Source organism: Artibeus jamaicensis, unplaced genomic scaffold (assembly GCF_021234435.1).
Source record: "Artibeus jamaicensis isolate MK-2021 breed Jamaican fruit bat unplaced genomic scaffold, CSHL_Jam_final contig_2423, whole genome shotgun sequence".
NCBI lineage: Eukaryota > Metazoa > Chordata > Mammalia > Chiroptera > Phyllostomidae > Artibeus > Artibeus jamaicensis.
The window spans coordinates 24,698-49,902 of NW_026521514.1; the positions used below are offsets into that span (position 1 = coordinate 24,698).

Here is a 25,205-nt window from a genome sequence, read left to right on the forward strand (position 1 = left end):
TCTGAACTTGGGATCCCTCTAATCCCAGAGACCTGCAAAATGATCCCTTTTCCCTTTTTGTAGAGACTCCTTTCATACCCCTCATTTAAGACTATGCACAGTTCTCTCAGGTATATAAGAAACTAGGAATATAAGAGAGAAGACTGCAGGCTGAACAGTTCAGCAGAGCTTCAGGACTAGGAGATTTTTGTGGGACTGGATCCTGGGAATACAATGTTACAAGGTACCATTCACTGATTGGTAGTGGAGGCTGCTGGTACAGGCAAACACTCCTGAACCACAGAGACCAATTAGCCAGGCAAGTTCCAAAGGCAATGATTCTTGATGGTTCTTAGTGCCTTGCTATAAAACACCATGCACACTAGATAAAGTGAAAGAAGGTATACTAGACTTGCCAGGGCCAGCAAAATGGAATTGAGGCACTCAGAAGCCTTAGGAAGATGGCACGGCTCTACTCTCTACAGCTGAAAACCCATCCTTCAGGTGACTGTGCCCTCAGGAGGCCTCAGAGACACCAGCTTAATGAGCTTAAGGAATGCACTCTTAACATGCTCAGGTGGGACTGTCCTCTGTAGGCTGGAACAATGTAGAAATCATGTACAGAGCTGGATTCCCTCATAGAAAAGGAAATGATAGTATTCCAGAGTAACTTAAGCCAGGTGGCAGCACTCAGTTATCAGAGAAAGATAAGTAATCTCTGTAATGAGCAGCAAGCTTAGAATGACAACCAGGGACCCTGACCCATAGATGTCTAAGGAAGTAGCTCCTGGAGGGTGGTGTTCTCACAGACAAGGCAGAGCAGCCTACAGGACATATATTCCACCAAAAGACATTTTTAAAAGATGATCAGATGGTCAGGTACCGCCTGAAAGAAAATTCAACATTCCTTGCCTACTGTACAGACCTCAGCTAATCCTTCTTCCACAAGCTATTGTTGGAAATGAGGGCAGTTTTCATTAGAAAGGAGGGTGCAAATGTACACAGTAGTAATTCCCTGAGTTCTTCACCAAAGGGGCCTATGGCCATTTATTCAAGCACCCATATTCAAAACAAAGAAAATATATAGAAAATGTCAAGGTTATTAATACAGTGTCTCAGTTCACATTTGGAGACCCAAACCACCTGTTAGAGTACACTTATGGAGGTAAGGTAATGTCCACCTAACTCTGAGTCCACTTGATCCATTCAGCCATCCAGCAGTCATTTCCCAAGTTCCCAGAGGTACAGTCAGGACACACACAGCAGTTGGCCGACCTGGTTTTTTATCCTATTAGTCCTTAACCTAGGAAATATCAAAGACTGTCCTAGGAAAGGCCAGATGGAAGGCTCTGAAACTGAAGTTTTCTTTAGTAAAAATAGTAAGTTGAAAAGAATGTCATAATTTGAGTGAAGAGGGGAATGACAGAGGTTGATACCACCTGCCAAAATCTAAGGTTCAAGACTTACAATCCCTATTACATCTCCATGTGATTCAGCAGCCTGGCTTAGGTATAAGCTAGGTGATTTCTGGCTACTAGATGACTAATAGAAACTCAAGCAAAAGTGGGGCTAATGGCACCCAGCACTCAGACCTTGGTGGACTGCATTGTGCTTAGAGCAGTCCCTAAAGAGAGATCCCAACTAGCAGTTCTTCCCTTCTGCAGAGTAGAGCCCCTCATACTATCTGGCCAGAGAGCTCAGTTGGCAGTTTTACCTGATTTCAATCCCAAGTCACACCATACCAACCAAGGAGTCCATTCTAGTACCCTGGCCAACTGGAAAAACAAATGTGCCAGACCTGCTCAATTGCTGAGTGTTGCCTCAGTCCTGGCTGTTTAAAATGCTTGGCCAGATACCCTGGCAGCTATACCAGCAAGCCTATGTTTCAGGTGATATATGGAGCCAGATTTATAACTCCATCTAGCAAGAGAGCCCACCCTATAATGCTGTCCTATTGACTAACACAGCCTGTGGCTTCACCCATTCAGGGAGCCTACCCAGTAAACTCACTCAATCATAGAGTGTAGTTTACAACCCACCCAGTGAGGGAGCAAGGAGAGTGATGCTGCCCACTAATGGAATAGTCTCTATCCATAGTCTCCATCCATGCACTCTTCATGCACCTATATCACGCATTTGGAGACCCTACCAAATCAGAAAATCTGGCCAGTTACCATGTCCAACAGCAGAGCACAGCCAACGATTTTATTTATTGTGAAGCCAAGCCTGTAACTCTGACAACTTCAGGAAACAACATTTGGCCTCACAAGATCTCAGATCACATTCTAAGTCCCAGTATGACTGTGAAGCCCTTCTTCTTGTCCCAACTGAACAGGAAGTCCATCTAGAGACAACATCAGACTAGGAAATATATCCCGAAACTTTTCCCACACAGGAGCCATTGCCTAAGAGAGCTTGTAACCCTGACACATTGCAGAACCCAACTAGTGGAACCTCCATACCCCAAAATACAGCCTGAAACATCACCCAACAAGAGGTGATGGCAAATGTCAGCAAGTGGACCCATCAAGCCCCAGAGAACAGTCAGGAGCCTGACCTGATCAGGAAGCCCAACCAGCAAACCCAGAAAACCACACAATGCAGCCAGCATCCAACCACCAAACTCAGAGCACAGGCATTCACTTTTCCAACATAGATGCTGATAACATGCCCCACACTGCCATGAATGCTACCTAGTCTTCTGTCTGTCTTCTGTTCCAAACTGAGCTGACTGATAAAAACATTTTCATGATGAAGTCAGCCTTTAAAGTCTGGAATAGATACTGCTTACTTTTATGCACTGATACCAACACAAGGAATCAAGGGTCATGAAGACTTGGATAAACATGATACTACAAAGAAAAACTAATATGCTTTAATAACTACCCCTAGAAATGATGATCTATAAATCGTCTGACAAAGACTTTAGGATAATTTCCTTAAAGAAGTTCAGTGAAGTACAAGAACCCATTGACAGAAAACTAAATAAAACGAACAAAATGAGAAGTTCAACAAAAAGGAAACTATCAAAAAGAAAAACTAAACTAAAATACTAGAGCTGAAGAATACAGTAAATCACTAATGAATTTAATAGGGAACTTTAGTAGCGAACTCACTCAACCAGAAGAGAGAATCAGGGATTTAGAAGATAGGTTATTGAAAATTTGCAGTCAGAGGGTAAACTGAGGATGTAAATGAGTGAAGAATGCCTACAGGATTTATGAGACATTATCAAGTAACACATAAGACCATTATGAGAATGCCAAAAGGGGAAAAGCAAAAGATATGGAAAGTCTATTTAAAACAATAATGGTTGAAAACTTCCCATGTTCTGGGACCAAAATACACTTTCAGCTTCATGAAGCCCAATGAACCCAGTAGGTAGAAACTAAAAAGGACTCCAGTGACTCACTTTATAATTAAATTGCTCAAAAGTCAAAGACAAAGAGACAATTTTAAAAGTAGCAAGAGAAAAGTGACTTATTACATGTAAAAAGCCTCCATAAGCATATCAGTGTATTTCTTAACAGAAACTTTTCAGGCAGGAGAAAGAGAAATGATATATTCAAGGTATTGAAGAAAAATCTGTCAACCAAGAATAACACCCAGCAAAGCTATTTTTCAGAAATGAAGGAGAAATAGTCTTTCCCCAAACAACTAAGCTGAGGCAGTTCATCACCAGTAGATTTGCCTTATAAGGAACATTAAAGGGCCTTCTTCCAACTAAAATAAAATTATGTTAATCAACATCATTAAAAAAACATGTAAATGAGTAAAACTCCTTGTGATTTTATGCAATTGAATTGAGACCCTCCAATGTTGTAATGCTGTTAAATGTTTCACAACTACACTTTAAATGTTAAAAATACATTAAAATATCCATAACTAAACAAATTCCATATGATCTCCCCTATAAGTGGGACCTAATCAACAAAACAAGCAAAGAAAATTAAAGCAGAGACATTGAAAATATCCATAACTATGATAATTTATTTTTGGATACACAATATTACAAAGATGTAAATGGTTACATCAGTCCCTTATATAGTGTGGGGAGAAGTAAATAAAATTTCTTCATATTATCAAATTTGAGTTTTCATAAACTTAAAATAAAAATGATGGGTATAAGATATTTTATGTAAGCCTCATGCTAACCACGAAGAAAAAACCTATAGTACATACACAAAAGATTGTGACAAAGAGTCAAAATAAACAACCACAAGCCATCAAATCACAAAGGAAGACTGTAAGAGAAAGAGAAGGAAAGAAAAAAATATATATGAAACAATAAGAAAGAATTAATAAGAGTGGAGAACTATAATGTAGTACTCTCAACAATATTAGAGCATTCAGATAATTAGTAAGAAACTGGCACATATGAAAAACACTATAGCTCAAACGAATCTGGCAAAAATATACATGTCTCATTCAACAGTGATGAAATACACATTTTCCACAAACACACACAGATTTTTTTCAATATATTTTACCAGTTATGTTACTACAGTTGTCCCATTTCTCCCCTTTATCACCCTCCACCCTACATGCTCATTCCCACCCGCATTCCCCACCCCCACTTAGTTCATGTCTATGGGTCATAAATATAAGTTCTTTGGTTTCTACATTTCTTACACTACTCTTAACCTCCCCCTGTCTATTTTGTCCCTACCATTTATGCTCTACCTTTTTCCCCATGGCCCCCTCCCCTTCCACACTGATAACCCTCCATGTGATCTCCATTTCTGTGATTCTGTTCCTGTTCTAGTTGTTTGCTTAGTTTGTTTTTGCTTGTGTTTTGCTTGTTTTTGTGTTCAGTTGTTGATAGTTGTGAGTTTGTTGTCATCTTACTGTTTGTATTTTTTATCTTCTTATTTTTCTTAGATAAGTCTCTTCAACATTTAGTAGACTAAGAGCTTTGTGATGATGAACTCCTTGAACTTTACCTTATCTGGGAAGCACTTTATATGTTCTTCCATTCTAAATGATAGCTTTGCTGCAGTGGGTAAACTTGGATGTAGGTCCTTATCTTTCATAATTTTCAATACTTCTTTCCAACCCCTTCTTGCCTCTAAGATTTCTTTTGAGAAATCAGCTGATAGTCTGATGGGAACTCCTTTGTAGGTAACTGTCTCCTTTTCTCTTGCTGCTTTGAAGATTCTTTATCTTTAACCTTGGGTAATGTAATTATGATGTGCCTTGTTGTGTGCTTCCTTGGGTGCAACTTCTTTGGGACTCTCCGAGCTTCTGGACTTCCTAGAAGTCTATTTCCTTGGTCAGACTGGGGAAGTTCTCCTTCATTATTTGTTCAAACAAGTTTTCAATTTCTTGCACTTCCCTTTCTCCTTCCAACACCCCTATTATTCAGAGGTTAGAATATTTAAAGTTGTCCCAGAGGTTGCTAAGCCTTTCCTCATTTTTTTGAATTCTTGTTTCTTCATTCTGTTCTGGTTGAATGTTTATTTCTTCCTTCTGGTCCAAGCCATTGATCTGAGTTCCAGTTTCCTTCCCATCACTGTTGGTTCCCTGTACATTTACCTTTATTTTACTTTTCATAGCTTTCACTTTTTCCTATATTTTGTGACTATATTCAACCGATTCATTGAACATCTTGATTACCAGTGTTCTGAACTGTGCATCTGATAGGTTGGCTATGTCTTCATTGCTTAGTTGTATTTTTTTTTGTAGCTTTGATCTGTTCTTTCATTTAGGCCATTTTGGGGGGCGTGTCTTGTTACATAGTAAGGGCCAGAGCCTTAGGTATTCACCAGGGCAGGGCAACCTATGTTTCTGTGTTGTGGTGCTGTATGTACAGGGTGCAGGTCTGAGAAGGAACAATACCACTTCTTCAGCTCTTGGCTAGCTTTCATTCACTTCCTCCTCTACTCACAAGCAAATTGGAGCCTACAGGTGCTGATTCCACGGTGGGTGGGTTTGGTGCATTCTAAGATTCTATGGGTCTCTCCAATGAACTCTTCTGTGAGGCTGGGGGTTTTTCTCTCTGCCTCAACCCCCAGAGGTTTTTTTCAGTCAGAGGTTTTGAGGCTTTAGTTCCCCCACACTGGAACCCTGGGTTGCTCAGTCTGTTCCTCCCAGTTTATTCACACACAAACATGGGACCACCTGCTCTGCCAGCCACCACCTTGCCTGGTCGGGCAGCCACTGCCTTGCTGTGAGTCCTCTCAGCCCTGGCTGTCCATTTCCATGCCTCCTATTAGTGTGGTGAATGATTCTTCTTTAACTGTTTGGTTGTCGGTCTTCCATACAGTTTGATTTTCTGTCAGTTCTTGTTGTTTTTTGTTTGTTAATTTGTTGTTGTCCTTCTTTTGATTGTGAGAGGAGGCACAGTGTATCAACCCACACCTCCATCTTTGCTACAAGTCAGATTTTCTAGGATAGACCATAACTTAGGTAATAAGTCTCAACATACTCTAGAAATAAAAAATGTGTCTTTTCCAATTAAAATGTTATTAAACTAGAAATCAGTAACAAGAATCTGGAAAAATTCATAAATATATTGAAATGCAATCCTTATCAAAATTCTAATAAATATTTTTCCAAAAATAAAAAAGTAGATACTACAATTTCTGTGGAACCACAAAAAAATCCTGAAGAGTCAAAGGAATCCTTAAAATGCAAGACAAAGCTGGAGGCATCACAATTTCTGATTCAAACTATGATACAAAGCGGAGGTGATCAAAACACTATGGTACAGGGGTAAACACAAGACATAGACAAATACAAAAGAATCAAGAGACCAGAAATAAATTCATGTAAAGGCACTTGACTAATATTTGAGAATAGAGCCATAATACTCAATGGGGAAAGGATAGCTTCTTCAATAAATGATGTTGGGAAAAGTAGATATTCAAAATATCTTGCAAAAGAATGAAACTGGACCCTATGTTATACTTTCTAAGAAAAATTAACACAAATTGGATTAAAGACATAAATGTAAGGCCTGAAACCATAAAACTGCTGGAAGAAAACACATGGAAACATTTTTTGACATTGGTCTTGACAATGACTTTACACATGTGGCACCAAACGCACAAACTCCAGAAGAAAAAATAATCAATTGGGAGAACACCAAACTAGAAAGCTTCCAAACAACAACATCAAAATAATCAACAAAATGAAAAGCCAATTGATAAAATGGGAGAAATTACTTGCAGATCAATATTTCACTAAACAAGTATTTCCAATTGATTTTTTAATGGCTCAACAAATTGTTTTCAAGGGTTTAATTCCCCAAAGAGAGCCTGGCTGGCAGGCTTGTTGATGGGACAGCATCTGAGTTAACAGCCCCCCCGCCATTCCTGCACATAAAGTGTATGTGTTGTCCACTCAGTGAAATCTGTGTCTTTGAGAGAGGGCAGGCAGATGGAACCATGACCAACTGAGGACACCACCAAGATTATCACAGAGTGGGCCATGATGTCTAACAGGAGACATAGGACAGTCCCAGGCCAGTCATAGTGACCAGAGATCCTGGCACTTTTTCAATGGAACAGCTTGACTGTGGCTCGGTTTCCCGGTGCTGTAGAGAAAATGGCTGAATTTGTCATCATCCTAGAAGAGAGAGTGTCTACCCCACCCCACTGGACAGCCAAGAACAAGGAAGGCCACTAAGCTGTCATACTTGTCTGTCCCATTTACCTAGTCTCAGATGTGGGCTGTTTGCTGGGGAGATCAGCTGTGGTCTTACATGGGGAGCATGGGGCTGTGGAAGGACCTGGAGCTCCCAAGGACCTAGGGCTTTAGGTAACCACCCGTCACCCGAACCTCCCAGAGGGGCTCCTCTGGGCATCAGCTCACACACTGCTCTGCTTTGCTGGAGAGAAGTGCCATTTTTTGAGGAGACCCAATATTCTCCTATTGTCTCTGTGTAAAATGGGTGGGATAGATCTCCCAGCAAGGCTTCACAAGGGCCCACATCAGAGTTCAGGGACTACATATATAAACCATTTATTTTTAAAAAAACAGATATGATGCCATCATTCAATCTCTTCTTGAACAAAAAGCAAATAGTCTTTGTCTTCTTGGACTAAGTTTATATTTCTCATTATTCTACATGGCTTGTAAAGTATTACCTCCAAATGAAATTTTAGAATGAATCCTGTTTTTCTCTAGCCATATCGTGTGCTGTTATTTTATTGATAAAGGAGCCCACTCTAAGTAGGCATGTGTTTCTGATCCCATGGATCTAGAACTACAAAGTGCATCTAGCCTGGCTTGTGTGTCTCCTAACAAATATGTGCCTCTGATGTTCTCCACACTTTCTTCCTTGGTGGGCAGGGGCTCAGAGGCACTGGATCCACTGGGGTTCTCAAGTTAGAACAGGGCTGGGTCTGCGAGTGTGCAGGGTGGTCTGCTGCTTCTGAGGGAGGATGGGAATTCTGCTTCTGATCTACAGGAGTGAGTTCCTACCGAGCCATCCAATTGAAGGAAACAGCTAGAAACTCTAGGCAATAATTGGAGAACACCCCTGGCCTGTGTGGCTCAGTGGACTGAGTGTCAGCCTGTGAACCAAAGGGTCATCTGTTCAATTCCCAGTTAGGGCACGTGCCAGGATTTTGGGCCAGTTCCCCAGTCAGGGGCACATGAGACACAACCACACAGTGATGTTTCTCTCCCTCTTGCTCCCTCTCTTCCCCTCTCTCTATAAACAAATGAAATCTTTTTAAAAACATAATCAGGGAACAACACTTAAGACTTTGGAAAAATGAACAAAGACAAGACAATTCTGCAGAGAAGTCAATTCTCACATGCAGCCCACACTTGATGTTCCCAGTTTACTATCACTGGGCTCTGAGAGCAGCCACAGGCTTGTGTGGTGGTCAACAGTTTGGTAGGAAGTCCACTTTCCTCATGGTCATCAAAAACAGGCAGCCAGAGATTCTGGGGAGGAAGAGGGTAATTTCAGAAAAAAAAAAAACATCACAGAGAAACAGCAAATTGTGTTTATAAACTCTTCCCGAGTCACCAAACATAAGTTCCAAACCAAATGACAGGCAAAAAGATGAGAGAGATGAAGATCAACATACCAATTTCTTCCTGATAAAAGGTGGATCAGGGGACCTGGCTTAGATGTGTGCCAAATACAAGCCCTAAACCTGGACCCTAGCATTGGACTTATCCACAAGGCCTCAGGTTGCTACAATCAACTGCACAAACCCATGAACACACAAATACACACAGTCCACACACCACAGACTGCTCTCCCTGAGTGTTTGAGGTTGGAGGAGCACCTAGTCCAACCCTATCCAGCCAGATGAACCCAGGGAGACCCACAAGGGAACAGACTCACCTTCCACAGAACTCCCAGCCTGAGAGTCTTCCCAGAAAGAAGGGTGCTCATGGGAACCAGAAGTCCTGCTACATAATAGCCCACATTCTAGAAGGGGACACTGCTGTGGGGCCTGAGTGTTCCCATTTAGGTCCAGGTGCCACCCTCTCCATTCCTACGTCCACAGAGATGCTTGGGGTCTCCATCCTCAGCCCAGTGGCTGCTGTTGCTGCTGCTGCCACTTCTCCCTGCTGGTGAATTCTCAGGTCTGGACTCTCTGCCTCATCTCTGTCCCCACAGGGTCTCTCAGGCTGGAGACTCGGCCAACTACTGATGTCTGATTGGAAACTGCTTCTGATGAAGCCAAGAAAGCCTGTTCCCTTCCTGAGTCCTCTGCTCCTTGTGCCTCCTCAGTTGCTGCCCCTTTTGCTTTCTAGGTTCCAGGCCCCATAACTGGGTACACTTCCCAGAAAACAGGAATAGTCCCCATTGTCATTGCTCCTTGCCATATGGAAAATGTCCCAGGCACTCCCTTCTGACCTTCACATCAGGCCAGCAGGACTGTTAGGGCTCAACCTGCTTCTGCAGGTGGTCTTGTCCAGGTCCTCACTCAGGTGGGTCTGATGTTATTTATGAATCAAAAATTTTTGCTTGCTGCACAGGGGCCTCCCGATCCCACAGAAACCTCTGCTGTTGGCAGAACAGGGTGCCTGCTCAGCTTTCTCTGGCCCTACAGGATTGTCTACTTTCCCTGAGTCAAGGGCAGCCCCAGGTGGGAGTGTCTACCCAGGAGACTGGCGCTCGTGGATTTCCCACCCACCCATCTGCTATCCACTGCTCATTCATGTGGTGATCTTGGTGACTCTCAGCAGACTCAGGGGAAAACAGGCAGATTTATGCCAATATCCAGCACAGTGGGGCCCTAGTCTTCCTGCTTTTAAGGGACAGAGGAGAGAGGTGGGGGCCCCTGGAAAAGGCTGGTGTTGTCTGTATCAGACCCTGTCTGGGTCTCACAAACCAGGGAGGCCAGGAGCAGAGGACAGCCGTGCCCGGCAGAGGCTCAGCTTACTAATTTCTACCTCCAAACAGTGGGTGATGGGGCTGGAGAGAAAGACCCCACCACCTGTATGTGCAGCATCCAGGACACAGTGAGACCCTGTACTCTGGGAAAGAAACATCCTCATCAGTGTATGTAATCTGTCCAGAGTCATATTCACTCCTTTCAGGGAAAGAAAGAACATATGTGGAGGTTGGTAGAACTTTTCCGTGTATCTTAAATTTCATTGGACTACAACTCATAGTCCCAGCCAGAGGGAGTCAGACTCAGGGAACAAACATGGAAATCATCACCCTGAGAATGGTGCTTCTCCAGCCCTGTGTCTGAACACAAAGACCTAACTCTGTTCTTCTGTAGCCTCTTGGAAAATCTGGGCCATGATAACAGTGGGGTTTGCTCATGTTTTTTGGGGGGGAAGAGATCTTTGCTCCAAAAAGGGGACTGCTGAGGGCTGGTACTGCTCATTGCTGGAGGTCTCCCACCCCGGGCTCTCCAGTCCTGAGTGTCCTTCCTTGTCCTCCATTCCTGCTGCCACAAGTCCTGATGGCAGAGAACCACTGTGGGGCTGCAGGAAAAGTGAATTGTGTCTGAAAACACTTGGAAAGTTACTTTCACTTCTATTTTCCCCATTTGGGTGGAGCCCTTTCTGGCTGAGTCCCTTACAGACTTCCTACTCAGGGTTGGGTAGGCTGAAACCAGGCTATAAGAAGGCTGAAATGAGGCTGAAACCAGGCAGGGGACACCAGAAGGATCAGAGGTCCAAGCAGGGCCCAGGGCAGAACGATGGCCACTACGGGCAGCAACCTCAGGACCAGGTCAGTCTCTGCCTTTCCTCCTTCCTTTAAATTCTTCTCTGGCTGTGCTGTTGCTTGACTGTCTGGCTTTAGACACTCAACTAAACCTTGACCTTAGTCCTGCTTTACAGGTACACTCACGTGCAGAGTAATGGAATGCAGGAATATGTGATAAGGAAATTGGATCTTTAAATTGCAGAGGGACAGCCGCTAGTGTGAGCTCAGTGGCCACAGCCTACAGGACTCTTGTGTTACACCTACTGCTCTGCTGATGGCCCCTCTGGATTCAGCAATTCTTTCTGAGAAAGGGATTTGTTATTTTCTCATGACCTCTGAACTCTCTCATTTCTCTCTGGCCCCTCCACCTTCACCTAGGTTGTTTCAAAGAGGGTACTTAAGAAAATATAGAATTCAGGTTAAACATCTGACTTTGGGTGCCTTGGTCTCCTACCTCACCAATGTTAGGAATTCTTAACATTTTTTCGTGTTAGGAAAAGATGACTTGTTTTTCTAAATGCATAATTTCTGTCTTGTTTTTTCAGTGAGATCATATTGTATACACCATCCTGGATTTCAATTTTAATACTAAAATTATTATGGTTTTTCACATTAATCAACATAAGGATCTAATGCATTCTTTTACAAGGTGCATACTGCTCCATGGAGGTGCTTTCCATAATTTTTAAATTATGTTTCATTTAATCCATTTAGTGGTTTTCAGTTTTTCACTGTTACCAGTAAGCTCCGATAACAACGAGATATTTCTTTATGTTTTTGCATGTATACAAGTACTTGTCTTATGACATAAATGAAAAGGTAGAATTGCTCAGGCAAAGGGTACTGATATTCACTTGTTCGTAGATCCTAGCAAACTGCCTTCCTCATGGCTGAACCACCGTGTTCTCCCACCACTGGCTGATGAGACATCTCTTCACACACAGACTTCACAAAGGAGCTGGATGAAGGGATGCAGCCTGTTAATTTGCATTCTCTGACTGCATGGGAGGCTGAACACGTTTTCAAGTCTATTGGCCTGAAATTGCCTCTTCTATGAATTGCTGGCTTATTTTTGGCCAATGTAATAAATTGAGGTGATTGTCCTTCCTTTAATGACAAGGAGGAGTTTGCTACATACTCTGAACTTATCAATATGCTTCCTTGCCTTTAACTTTTTTATGGCAACTTCTATCTTGTTAAAGCTTTCAAATTTAGAGTAAAAACTTATAGTATTGATTTTATAAGATAGGTGCACTCGGTTTATCACAAATAAATAAAAGCAATGCTGAAAGTTACTGGTGAATTCCATGCACACTGTCTTTGACTGGAGTTCTTGTGTTCATGAGGAGACAGATTCAATTCCACCTTTACTTCAGGGAAAGTTTCTTCTCTAGTATGTACAACATGTATTTTTTTTAATTTGGTGGTAAACTCTTCTTCCATGCATGTATCTTTAGCCTTCACAGATTTATTGGTCCCTAATAAATCAGCTTTTTACTTCCTGCTCATAATAGTTGTCTCAAATTTTCATCTATGACAACTACTTAATTTTTAGTAGTTCTTGTGGGGTTTTCTTACTACCAATTTTTTGAAATGCTGAGTCTGTGAATCTCCCAGCAGTAGCCCTCTGTCTGTGTAAAGTCCAGGTAATCAGTCTCCAGCTGTGGCCAGAGCTGAGCTCTGCTTTCCTAGGAGGAAGTGACTTCCCAGCTTTCTACTCTCTGTTCCCTGGACCTCATCAAAATGGTCATGGCCAGCTCCAAATGGTAAGCCTTTGGGGAGGTAATTCTACTCTGCCTTTCAGGGACATTTGACATGGTTTCTTCAGCTTTTTGGTCTGAAAAACTTTACTGTGTATCCTGAGGGGGAATCTGACTGTGTGTTGGGACCCTCACTCTACCCCTGCCTGACCCTTACAAGTTTTCCTTCCTTCTTGCTCCCAGCAGAACTCCTTGTCCTTGACCATGCCTAGGTTCCCATTCTCTGCTCTGGAACTAGTTTTTTTTCATATTTTGAATGGTGTCTTTGGAAGCAGAAAATATTTAATATTTTTCCCTAATTTATCAGTGTTTTTCTTTATGGGTCAAGCTTTTGGTTTCATAGCTATCTTTTTGTCTTCTATAACCCAAAGTCACAAAGATTTCTCAAAAAGTGATTTCATTTTTTCTTTAACACAGTACCAGCTTTTGCAATTTATGCTCATACCAGCAATGAATATCTGCTTCTCTGAATCTTCTCCCATGCTGCTTTGTCACTTGTGAAATTGTGTTTGCCAATCTAGTGGGTGAGAAATGGTTTCTCATTGATACTGTAGTATGTATGTATTCATATGTTTATTGGACATTTTAATTTTATTCTCTCTAAGTGACTGTTCAGATGCATTTTCTTTGGCGTTATATGTCATATTTTCTCAGTAGGGTGGAGTCTTTGTATATCAGATATAATAATTCTTAGACCTGTATACTGAAAATATAGTTCTACATTCTTTTACTATCTCACTGAGTTTTTCACATCAAACCAATTAAGTCTTCTTCTACTTACTTGGCTTGACGCAGATATTTTTTCTGTCATATATATGTTTAGATTCCCTCATCGCTTTCAATAGGATTACAAACTGCAGGTGCACTACACTTTTACAATAATTTCAGAAGGACTGACACTTTAAAGTTGATATGTTTTCCTAACCAAAAGCACCTCCATCCCCATTTAAAACATCCCCATTTATTTAGAGCTTGATAATTATCTTCAATAAGACACTATAGTTTCTTTCATATAGTTCATAACTTTCAGATGTTTATAAATATATGTGTATTTACTGCTGTGTTTGAAGTAATATTCTATTTCTTTTCAACATATGTTGTTGCAAATAACACCTGTTCATTTTATGTACCTTTTAAGAAATTCATGCCTCTTGGCAAATTCTTTTTCTACTTCTTAGGGAGTTTATTTAGGTTTTTATCATATCTCTATATGTAATCATATATCATATAATATTGTGTCTTTTTAAAATATTTATACCGATGAATTTCATTCTTATCTTATTGCATTAGCTAAAACATATATGTGAGTAAATTGTGGTGATGGTAGTCATCATCGAATGGTCTCATCACTTCAATGTTTACTGTAGTATTTGCCGTTTTTTGAGAGTTTGTATTGTGTCAGCTTTCAACTATTTCATATAATGTTTCTAAAAGTAAGAGCATGGAGTCTCCAGATTTTAAAAACTAATTTATGAATATAACTATATACTTTCACTGCTGTTGTTTATTGTTGCCATAAATTTCATAAGAGGTTTCCTGATATGTATCAGTCTTTACTCAATCTCATTCCACTGTCTTCCTGTTTTTCTTTTTTCCAAAGCAACCTCTAACTGCAAGATCTATTTCCCCTCTTCCCAGCAGAGGGCTTTTTGTCTTCTGTTGTACAGTTTTAGGGTATTGCTATTATTTTCACAACCGCATGTTTATCTTTTACCAATTAGCACATTCTGGGACTTTTGTAATGAAGATAGCAATGTGTTGACATATATTTCAAAATATTGAAAATAAATTATAGTTCCCTGTTTTTAGCATACAAGATTATGTAATGTGTCTTTCTAACAAATTTCTCCAGAGCCTGTACAATAATTTTTGCTTGTGCAAAAATTCAAAACCTAGAAGTAAAAGTGTTTTTAATATTTATAAAACATTTGTTCCACTATTTGTGTTTTGAATTGTTCTATCACATCAGTATGAGCATCATTTTGTTGGTGCTGTTATTGTTTATATTTACATACCATAAATTTTCTGTGATTTTAATAACTTTTTTATGGCACTTTGTCTTCATTGGGTCCCTTGCTGGATTCTATTTTTGATCCTGTGCTGTCCAATATCACCACTGTTTCATCTACATCAAAGATTTTGCATAACATAATTTTTGTACTTTTTCCTGTTTTAACTTTTAAACTCTTTATTATTTTCCTTGTTCCTTTTTTGTCTAAAAATGTAAGCTATGTATTCTTTTTACTTTACATCTTCCTGTTTTAAATGACATTAAAACTGTTAATTTTAATCAACCAAGGTTATTTTCAATTTTTTAATTTACTTTTAAACTATATTTTTGTAGTTTTGAATTTGAAACCATATTGTTCAAGTTATTGAAATTAAAAGAAAATCATATCAAGCAAATAAAAAAGGACTCATGAACAACAGTGTGGGGAACTGGGGCAGCAGGTTATAAGGGGGATAAGAGATAATGAAAAAATACAATAAAAAAATTTAAATATAAAAACAAGTCATTTAACTCCAATTGCCTTTTACCACTCAGCTCTACACTTTAAGTTGCTAATATACTTTGCAGCCTTATTTGAAATAGTTACTATTTTGCAAAATAAAAATCTTTTTTTTTAAATAACTTTTTGCATACAGATTTTTTACACATTTAGTTGGATACCAACTTAGGTTTTTTACTATTGGAACTATTGTTAATGGTATTGTTTTATTTAATTTTTAATTCTAATTTTACAATGCTGGCATGTATAAAAGCCATTATCATTTTACATTATTTCATATTCATTGCCCTTGCTATGCTTATTTCTTAGTTACAGGAATTTTTTTTGAGAATTCTTTAGGATTTTCTGCATAAGCAATTATGTCATCTCCAAAGACAGTCTTATGTCTTTCAAACTCTATAGTTTTAATTTCCTTTTCGTTTTCTAGTATGCATTCCAGTACAACATTGAATAGGACTTATAAAGGGATCATCTTTCCTTTTCCTGATCTTAGGGGGAAAGAGTGCAGTTGCTCAACAGGAAGTCTGATATCAGCTACAGGCTTCTTGTGGATGTTCCTTCTCCAGTTGAGGAAGTTCCTTTTTGTGTCCAGTTTGCTAGGGGTTTTACATGAATGGATGTGGATTTTGTCAAATGCACTTTCTGCATCAGTTGACGTGGTCACTCCATTTTTCTTCTTCAACCTCTTGATATGGTGGATTACACTGAGTGATTTGGAGCATTGAACCAGCCTTGCATACCTGGGGTAAATTTCAGTTGGTCATGGGGATAATTTTTTTATACATTGTTATATGCAATTTGCTAATGTTTTAGTGAAGTTTTTGTATTGCTATTCATGAGAGTTATGAGTCCGTAGTTTGTCTTTCTCTGCTTTTGGTGTTGCAGTATGCTGGACTCATGGGATGAGTTAAAACTTTTCCCTCTGCTTCTATTTTCTGGATAAGGCTTTGAAGAACTGTATCGTCTCTTAGTTCAGTACTTAGCAGAATTCACCAGTGAAATTATCTGAGCCTGATACTTACTTTTTTTCAGTGTTATTTACTCCTTCACTTAAAAAAAACAGATATAAGCCTACTCAAATGATCAAACTCAAGTGAGTTTTTGAGGTTTGTATCTTTCAAGGACTTGGCCCATTTTATTGAAATTACCAAAATTGTACTCAGAGATTTGTCACAGTAGTTTTTCAAAATGCTTTCATTATCCCTGGGATCAGTTGGTGATGATCCTGCTTAGACTTCTAATATTGGTATTTTGTGTGTTTTATCTGTTTTTCTTATTAGCCTGTGTTAAAGTTTATCAATTTTATTAATCTTTTCCAAGAGCCAGCTTTAGGTTTTGTGATTTTCTCTATTTTTTCTATGTCCACTTTAACTGATTTCTTTCTTATTAAATTTTTATTTTATCCTATTTCTTCCATTTTAGGTTTAAATTGCTCTCTTTGTGCTCTTGCATTGCTGGTTTCCTAAGTGGGAAACAGATTTTTAAATTTCAGATCTTTATTCTTTTCTAACATATGTAGTTAACAGAATTTATTTCTCACTAATTACTGCTATATCTGCATCACCAATTTTTGATAAATTATATGTTCAATAGCATTTAATTTAAACAATTTTGAATTTTCTCTTGAGACTTATTCTTTGCCCATATGTTATGTAGAAGTACATTTTTTGATCTCCAAATATTTGAGGAGTTTCTATCTATTTCTGTGTAATTAATTTCTCATGTAATTTTTTTTCTTGTCTGACTGCATATTCTATTATTTCTATTCCTCTGCACTGGTTATGGTTTGCTTTATGACCCCAAATGTGATCTGTCTTGGTGAAGGTGAGTTTCCCTGTAATCATGTGGACTATGTGTACACAGTGTTGTGAATTGGACTATTCTATAGATGCCAAATAGATTAATTTCATTAACAGTGTTGCTCAGATGAAATGTATTTTTATTAAATCTTTGCTTGCTAGGTCTATAAATTACTAAAAGAGGGTTTGAAAGCATCAAACTCTAATAGTAGACTTATTTATTTCTACTTGTAGTTCTTTCAGTTGGTACCTTCTATAATCCGATGGGGTGTGTTCAGGTGAATGCATGTTAAGGGTTGTTAAGTCTTCTTGGAAAACTGACCCCTGTTTCATATGTAATGCCCTCTTGCTCATTCATAACTTTTCTAGTTCTGAATCATCTTCATCTAGAAATAACATAGCTACTCCATATATCTCTTGGTTAGTACTAGCATGATCTCTCTCCATTCTTAAATATGAGTTTTATACTTAAAGGTTTATTTTGTTAAGACAAATAGGTTTTAATTTTGTTATGACATATAGGTTTTGGATTTTTTCAGTCACTTTGATAATCTCAGGGATTTTTTCTTATTTTTTTATTGTTGACACTATTACAGATGTACGCATTTCTCCCCCTTTGCCTACCTCCACTGAACCCCTGACTCCCCTTCCCTCTGGCCATCACCCTACTGTTGTCTGTGTCTATAGGTTGTGCATGTATGTTCTTTGGCTAATCCTTTCACTTTTTTCATACATAAACTCTGTTTCTTAATTGGAGCATTAAGACCATTCACATTGAAATAATTACTAATAAATTGAATTAACATCTATCATATTTGTAACAGTTCTCTATGCATTGTATTTGGTCTTTCTTCTTTTTCACCTCTTTTTTATATACCATCTCTAGTTTTAATTCAGCATGTTACATAACTATTTATTTCATCTATTAACATATCAATTTACTTCTTTTTAAATGTTTTTAGTGTTTGCCTAGTAACTCAATATGCATTTACATCATTCCACCTGTAGTGCTTGTACCTTATAGCAGACTTTTTGCAATATTTTCCTCCCCTTTCTCCTGACATAGCTGTTACTTGTTCCATTTGTCTATATGCTATAATCATCACTTGCTCCAATCTGAGCTGTTTGGTCTGCAGCCAGGCTGCCTTCTGGCACTTCTTTCTACTGTCTTCTTGATTAGATTCACTGTGTTTTGATTTTTACATCTTTCTCACTACTGGTTTACTTTTCTGGTTTTCTGGAACTTATCCCAAATATTTTCATAAAATTATAAGGATGCTGCTACATATGATACATTCATGAGACAAACATACACAAAATCTAATACCATACTAGATGACTTAGAAAAATTTTGCAAGATGTTAATGTATAAAACAAATGTGATGCAGAAAAGGATATATATTGCAGAAATATATATGATGCAGAAAATGAAAATTATATAATGTCATAATATTATATAACAAAACATTTTGGAAGATATGGCTAGGTTATAGATAAGGGTAGTTGAAATTACATGTTTTGGGGAAGAATCTATGCAAAGTAATTTAAATGCATTATGTGGAAGAGGTTGGGACATTGATCTTTGATGTGGGTGGAAAGGAATTGGAAACATGCTAGGTGGGAAACAGGCCAAAAAGTAAATTAGCAATTGCAGAAAAACTTAAAGCATTTATAAATTTCATTTAAAAACTATAAATGTTTATGTATATTTATATTTTAAAATGATGAAGATTTAGGAAAAACATCAAGGAAGATGTTTCATAAACTAAAGTGTCTCAGCCCCACATGTGTGAAGTTTACCTGATCCACTCTGAGATCTGAAAGCCTGGCTCTCCAGCCACTGCTGTGGAAGAGCCTCTCAGCTATGCTCCATCAATCCTCCATAGGGCTCCTGTTTCTTAATTCTACTGGGGAGGTTAAGTTTAGTCTTTGGTTGTCAGGTGTTGTTATTTCACAATAATGTGCGTTGGAGGTTCTCACAAAATTCTTTTAGGTAAAATGCCCAGTGGTGTCCTTTCAAAAACTTCATGTCCTTCTGCTCTGTGGTACCTCCTTAAATGATTTCCTTGATGTGTTCCTCCTCTACATTTTCCTTGTCCAGCTGTCTTGACTCCAATCACATGGCAATTAAATTGTGTTGTTAAGGCTTATCTTCTTACACTTTCTCTCAAGGTTACTTTTATTCCATTTTAATCTCTTTACCTAATTTTGTGGGACATGTCCTCAGTTTTATCTTACAGCCACTTAAATAATTTTTATTTCTGAAATCATTAAAAAGATATCTAAGGCCTCTATCTCTTTCCATAATAGTTCTATTTTCTTAGTAACATGCTGTATGATATAAATTCTTGTATCTCTCTAAAATATTACTTTGGGTAAGTCTTCTATTGTTTCATACATTGTCTCTTTTTCTCATTTAAAAAAAATTGTTTTATTTTTTCATTCTGACTTGGAGAATTTCCCCAGTGTCAGACTTATGGCTAGATGATTCTTCTTAAGGAAAAGCCACCAGAATTAATCAATGGGATTCACTATTAAGAAAAAAAAGGAAAATCATAAGAATATCTCAATGGATACATCTGATAAAATTGAACATCTATTTCTGGGAAACTTGCACAAAGAAGCAATAGCCAGAAATTTCCTCAGTCACATTTAAATTATATACAAAAATGTAGAACAAACTTTATACTTAATGGTAGTAATGAATTATTTCCTTCTAAGATTGGAAACAAGGCAAGAAATTCAGATCTCACCACTTCTCTTCAACAGTGAAGTTAAATTCCCAACCAAGCAATAAGAAAAGAAAAGTAAATAATTGTTGGAAAGCAAAAAGTCAAAGAGGTTTTTGTTAATGTCAAGATTCTTTTCTATAAAATCCAAAGTTAATTTATAATACATTACAATAATTCACAAGTCAGTTGGAAAGGTTATAAATACATGGTTAATATTTTTAAAGCAATGCTAGTTCTATACAATAGTAAAAAGCACTTAAATTAATACCATTTAATCCACTCACTCAGTGAATAGAACAAAAAACATGAGAATAAAGAACAAACAGATGTTCAAGTATAGTTGGGGTGAAAATGGAGACAACTGTATTTTAACAATAAAAAAGAAAAAGAAAACTTGGAGGGACATATTAGCTACAAATGAAGATGGTACACAAGCACTGATGGTTATGATTTGTTAAATAGACAGCAGTGGGGGGATTGATGTGCTGGGTAGGTAGGGAAGGGAAGAGTAATGGGGAGGAAAGGGGGACAACTGTAATTGAAAGACAATATATATTTTTTAAAAAGAACAAACCGTGAGAGACCAGACGGAAGGGGGATAATGAGGAAAGGAAGGAGAATAGTCAAATCAAGGAACATGTATAAAAGACCTAAGGGCAAAAACAATGGTGGAGGGACTACCAAATGTGGGAGGTGGGGATGGGTAGGGAGGATGAGAGTAATGGGAGAAATTGGGACAACTGTAATGGAATAATAATAAAAATACACAGAAAATCAATACCACTTAGAGTACCATCAAACTCTAGCTGGTGTGGCTCACTTGGTTAGAGCTTTATGTCATAAACCAAAATGTTGCGCATTCAGTACCCAGCCAAGGTGCATACCAGGTTGCAGGTCCGATCCCTGGTTGTGGTGTATACAAGAAGGAAACCAATCAATCTCAACACATTGAAACTCCTCTCTCTCTCTCTCTCTCTCTCTCCCCACCCCTCTCCACACTTTGCCCCCTCTTTTTCTTTTTCTCTTACTCTCCCTCTCTTGCCTCTTTCTATTTTTCCCTCACTGTCTCTCTCTCTCTCTGTCTCCTCTCCCTTTATCTTTCTCTAAAAAGCAATAAAAATGTTCTCAGTGAGAATTTTAAAAAGAGAAAAATTAAAGCAGTATCAAAAAGAATAAGTTTAAGAAAACACATCCATGACCTATAATACTGAAAGTGATAAATACTGGCAACTAAAATTAAGGAAAACATCATAAATGGAGAGCTTTACTATGTTAACAAATTGGAGCTTGACATAGTTAAGATATCAATTCTCAAAAAATTTATCTATAGATTAAATGCAAATCCAATATATATTCAAAAGACCTGTCTAGCCAAAATTCACAAATTGATTCTAAAGATATATGGAAAAGCAAAAAATCCAGAAAATTCAAGGCTATCTCTTTCCAACTCAATTCAAGACTTCTATAAGCTATAGTTACCAGGGCAATGTTTTACTGACATAAGAATAGACAAATAGATCAATGGTACAGAAGAGAAAATCCAGATTTAGACATGTTGGCTTTTGGATATTTATATAAACTTGGAGTGGGCAAAGATATCATATATAGTATACTAAGTCATTAATGGAAAAAGAAAAAGAATGGATAGAATGAACTTCATAAATTAAAATTTCTACTAATCAAAAGACAGAGTTTAAAAAATGAAAGACAAACCACAGATAAGGGAAAAAAGGTCACCCCAGCTCCTTTAAATGCAATACTTATATCTAAAATATAAAACAAACTCCTTCACTTGTGTAAGTAAAAGACAGCAAAATAATATATATGGGCCATACACATGAACAAACACTTCACAAAAATGTATATAAATTTCCATTACTCATATAAAATTGTTTCCAACATCGTTAGTCATTAAGTAAATAAATATTAAAACTATATCAGAAACCGCATAGCACACTGGAATGACTAACATACAAAGGCCTTTTCTTTTTTTCATTTTTTGATTGTTGTTCAAGCGCAGTTGAAAAACAGTTTTGCATATATGAAAACAGTTAAATGTACTCCTACACAAAGACCCAGCAATTCCAGTCCTAGTTATTTACCCAAGAGAAACAAAAACATACTACAGGAAGATTTATACAAGAACAGCAGTTTTATTCATATCAGTCCTAAACTGAATCTCTCAGATGTCCATCAGCAGGAAAATGACTAAACAGATTCTGGTAGACACACAATGGAGTACCACTGAACAATACAAGAAACAAATTTCCAATCACACAACAGCATGCATGATGAGCAAAAGAAGTCAGACACAAAACATACCTGATGTGCTGTTACATGTGTGAAATCCTGTAACAGGCAACACAAACATATGGTGACAGAAAGGACACTAAGGTTTGCCACAGAGAAGTTGCCTGCCTCCAGCTGGTCAGGATGCAGGCTGAGGGGTGGAAGGTACATCGCCCTGTTCTTCATTTTTCAAATAACATCTTAGTTTTCAGCATTATGTCTCCCTTTCAGTCTCCACTGCCTTCAAAATTTCATAGGGACCTGGTTGTTTCCTGCCCACTTTGAGCACCCTTCACCCACAATAGCATTTAATGCTCCTCTGACCTATATTTGATTTGCCCTATCAGTTTTGGTTGAAATCTCTTATTTGCTCCCTTGCCATTCTCTTTGTCATTGTGAAGCTGATTTTTAATTGTTATTGTAGTGGCATTTTTAATAAGAGAGAAGACAAATGCTTCTCTCTACCTGTTGTCTTTAAACAGAATTTTTTCTATTTTTATTTTTGTTCAATTACAGTTTTCCCCATTTTCCCCCATTACTCTCCCCTGCCATACCCACCTCTCACCCCCCACATTTAATTTTCCCCCACCCTGTTGTCTTTGTCCTTCAGTCCTTTGTACATGACCCTTGACCTGACCCTTCCCCTTCTTTGCCCCATTATCCCCCTACTCCCCACTGGTTACTGTCAGTTGGTTCTTTATTTCAATGTCTCTGGTTCTATTTTGCTATCTCTTTTGTTTTGTTGATTAGGTTCTACTTAGAGGTGAGATCATATGGTATTTGTCTTTCACTGCCTGACTTATTTCACTCAGCATAATACTCTCCAATTCCATCCATGTTGTTGTGAAGGGTAGGAGTTCTTTCTTTCTGCTCCATAGTATTCCATTGTATAAATATACCACTGTTTCTTGGTCCGCTCATTTACTGATAGGTATTTAGGTTGTTTCCAACCAATTGTAAATTGGCTATTGTGAATATCACTGCTATGAACAGAGGGGTGCATAGGCTCTTTTGTATTAGTGTTTTAGGATCTTAGAGTATGATCCCAACAGTGGGGTTGCTGGGTCAAAAGGCAGTTCAACATTTACTTTTGTGAGGGAATTCCATACTGTTTTCCACAGTGCCTGCACCAGTCCGCATTCCTACCAACAGTGTACTAGGGTTCCCTTTCCTCCACATCTTTGCCAGCACTCATTGTTTGTTGATTTGTTTATGATGGCCATTTTGGCTGGTGTGAAGTGTTATCTCATTGTGGTTTTAATTGGCATCTCTCTGGTGGCTAGTGATGATGAACATCCTTTCATATGTCTGTGGATTCTGTTTGTCCTCCTTAGAGAAGTCTCTGTTCAAGTCTTTTGCCCATTTTTTAATTGGATTGTTTGTCTTCCTGAAGTGGAGTCATGTGTGTTCTTTATATATTTTGGTGATCAAACTCTTGTCCAAGGTATCATTGGCAAATATATTTTCCAATTAGATTGGTTCTCTTTTCATTTTGCTGATATTTTCTTTAGCCATGCAGAAGCTTTTTAATTTGATGAAGTCCCATCATTTATTCTTTTCTTTATTTCCCTTGTTCTAGGAAGCATATCGATGAAAATATTGCTGCATGGAATATCTGAGATTTTCCTGTCTATGTTCTCCTGTAGGACTTCTATGGTGTCATGACTTATATTTAAGTTTTTTTGTCCATTTTGACTTTATTTTTGTTTATGGTGTAAATTGGTGGTCAAATTTCCTTTTTTTCTCATATACTCATTCAGATCTCCCAACATCATTTGTTGAAGAGGCTATTTTTATTCCACTTTATGTTTCTTCCCCCTTTGTCAAATATTAATTGACTACAGAGACCTGGGTTTGTTTCTGGGCTCTCTATTCTGTTCCACTGATCTATGCCAGTACCAGGCTGCTTTGATTACAGTAACCTTGTCATTAAAATTTGACACAATAATGTGACATTATTATTCTCTGATGCATGCTGGGTGGGTACTGAAAGTTACCAATAATTCTCCTCTGGTTTGAAAAAGGAAGCTTATGTGTCTTCATAATGTTTAGGAACATAGATATTAATGAAAATATTATTATCAGAGTAATGAAATGACCAACTAAGAAGCAGAATTACAGATTCTTGTTTATACCTTTCACAGGAAATAGCAGGTGTTACTGAATATTGAAATGTGTAAAAGGATTCATTATATACAACGACACAGGTAGATATATTTTGCCACAGAGTAGGAGTCCCAGGAAAAATTATTGATATTCTTGTGATTCAGTTTATACCTTAATATATCATTATTAAACCACATCTTATTATTTATTAACTAGTTTTATAATTCAGGATGGTATTTCTCTTTTCAATTGTAGGTCAGGGAAACTCTGTACTTATCTTTCTGTGATTTATTTTCTCTTAGTTGTTAATTAAGATGCATTTTCAAGGTTAAATTTTATTGTTATTTTATTGTTTTTTATTCCTCTGTGATGACTTGTTTACTCCATCTCACTTTTATACAAATTTAATTTTTTTCTTGTTTAAATTCCCATCTCCCCACCTCCTCTCCTTTGACAAACATTAGCTTATTCTCTGTATGTATGGGTCTGTTTCTGTTTTGTTTTGCTTTGTTTATTCATTTATTTTGTGAGGTTCTTTATTCCACATATAAATGATATCACACGGTATTTGTTTTTCTCTAGCTGACTTAATTCACTTAGTATAATACCCTCCAGGGCCATCCATGTTTTCTCAAATGGCAAAATTTCACACTTTTTATTGCTGAATAATATTTTATTATATATGTGTGTATTTATAAAACATCTTCTTTATCCATTTCTCTACTACTGATAGATGTCTAGATTGCTTCCATATCTCAGCTGTTAGTAGTAATGCTGCAGTGAACATAAGAGTACATATATCTTTTTGAATTCGTGTTGTTTTCTTCAGATAAATGTCCAGAAGTGGAATTGCCAGATCATATGGCAGCTCTATTTATTTTTACTTGTGCGAGGAG

General features: G+C 37.9%; 1 protein-coding gene across 4 annotated transcripts in view; it reads left to right on the forward strand.

Moving 5' to 3' along the window:
- The first annotated feature begins 10,970 nt into the window (after positions 1-10,970).
- Positions 10,971-25,205, forward strand: part of LOC119041954 (nuclear body protein SP140-like protein) — a 49,954-nt gene continuing 35,719 nt past the window's right edge. For 2 of the 4 annotated variants that reach the window (XM_037135453.2, XM_037135456.2), the window contains exon 1: positions 10,973-11,137. In XM_037135453.2, the coding sequence (XP_036991348.2) occupies positions 11,106-11,137 (32 nt within the window). In that variant the 5' untranslated portion in view covers positions 10,973-11,105. Of the gene's footprint in view, positions 11,138-25,205 lie in introns of all 4 variants that reach the window. The other 2 variants (XM_037135457.2, XM_037135455.2) reach the window with 2 other exon arrangements.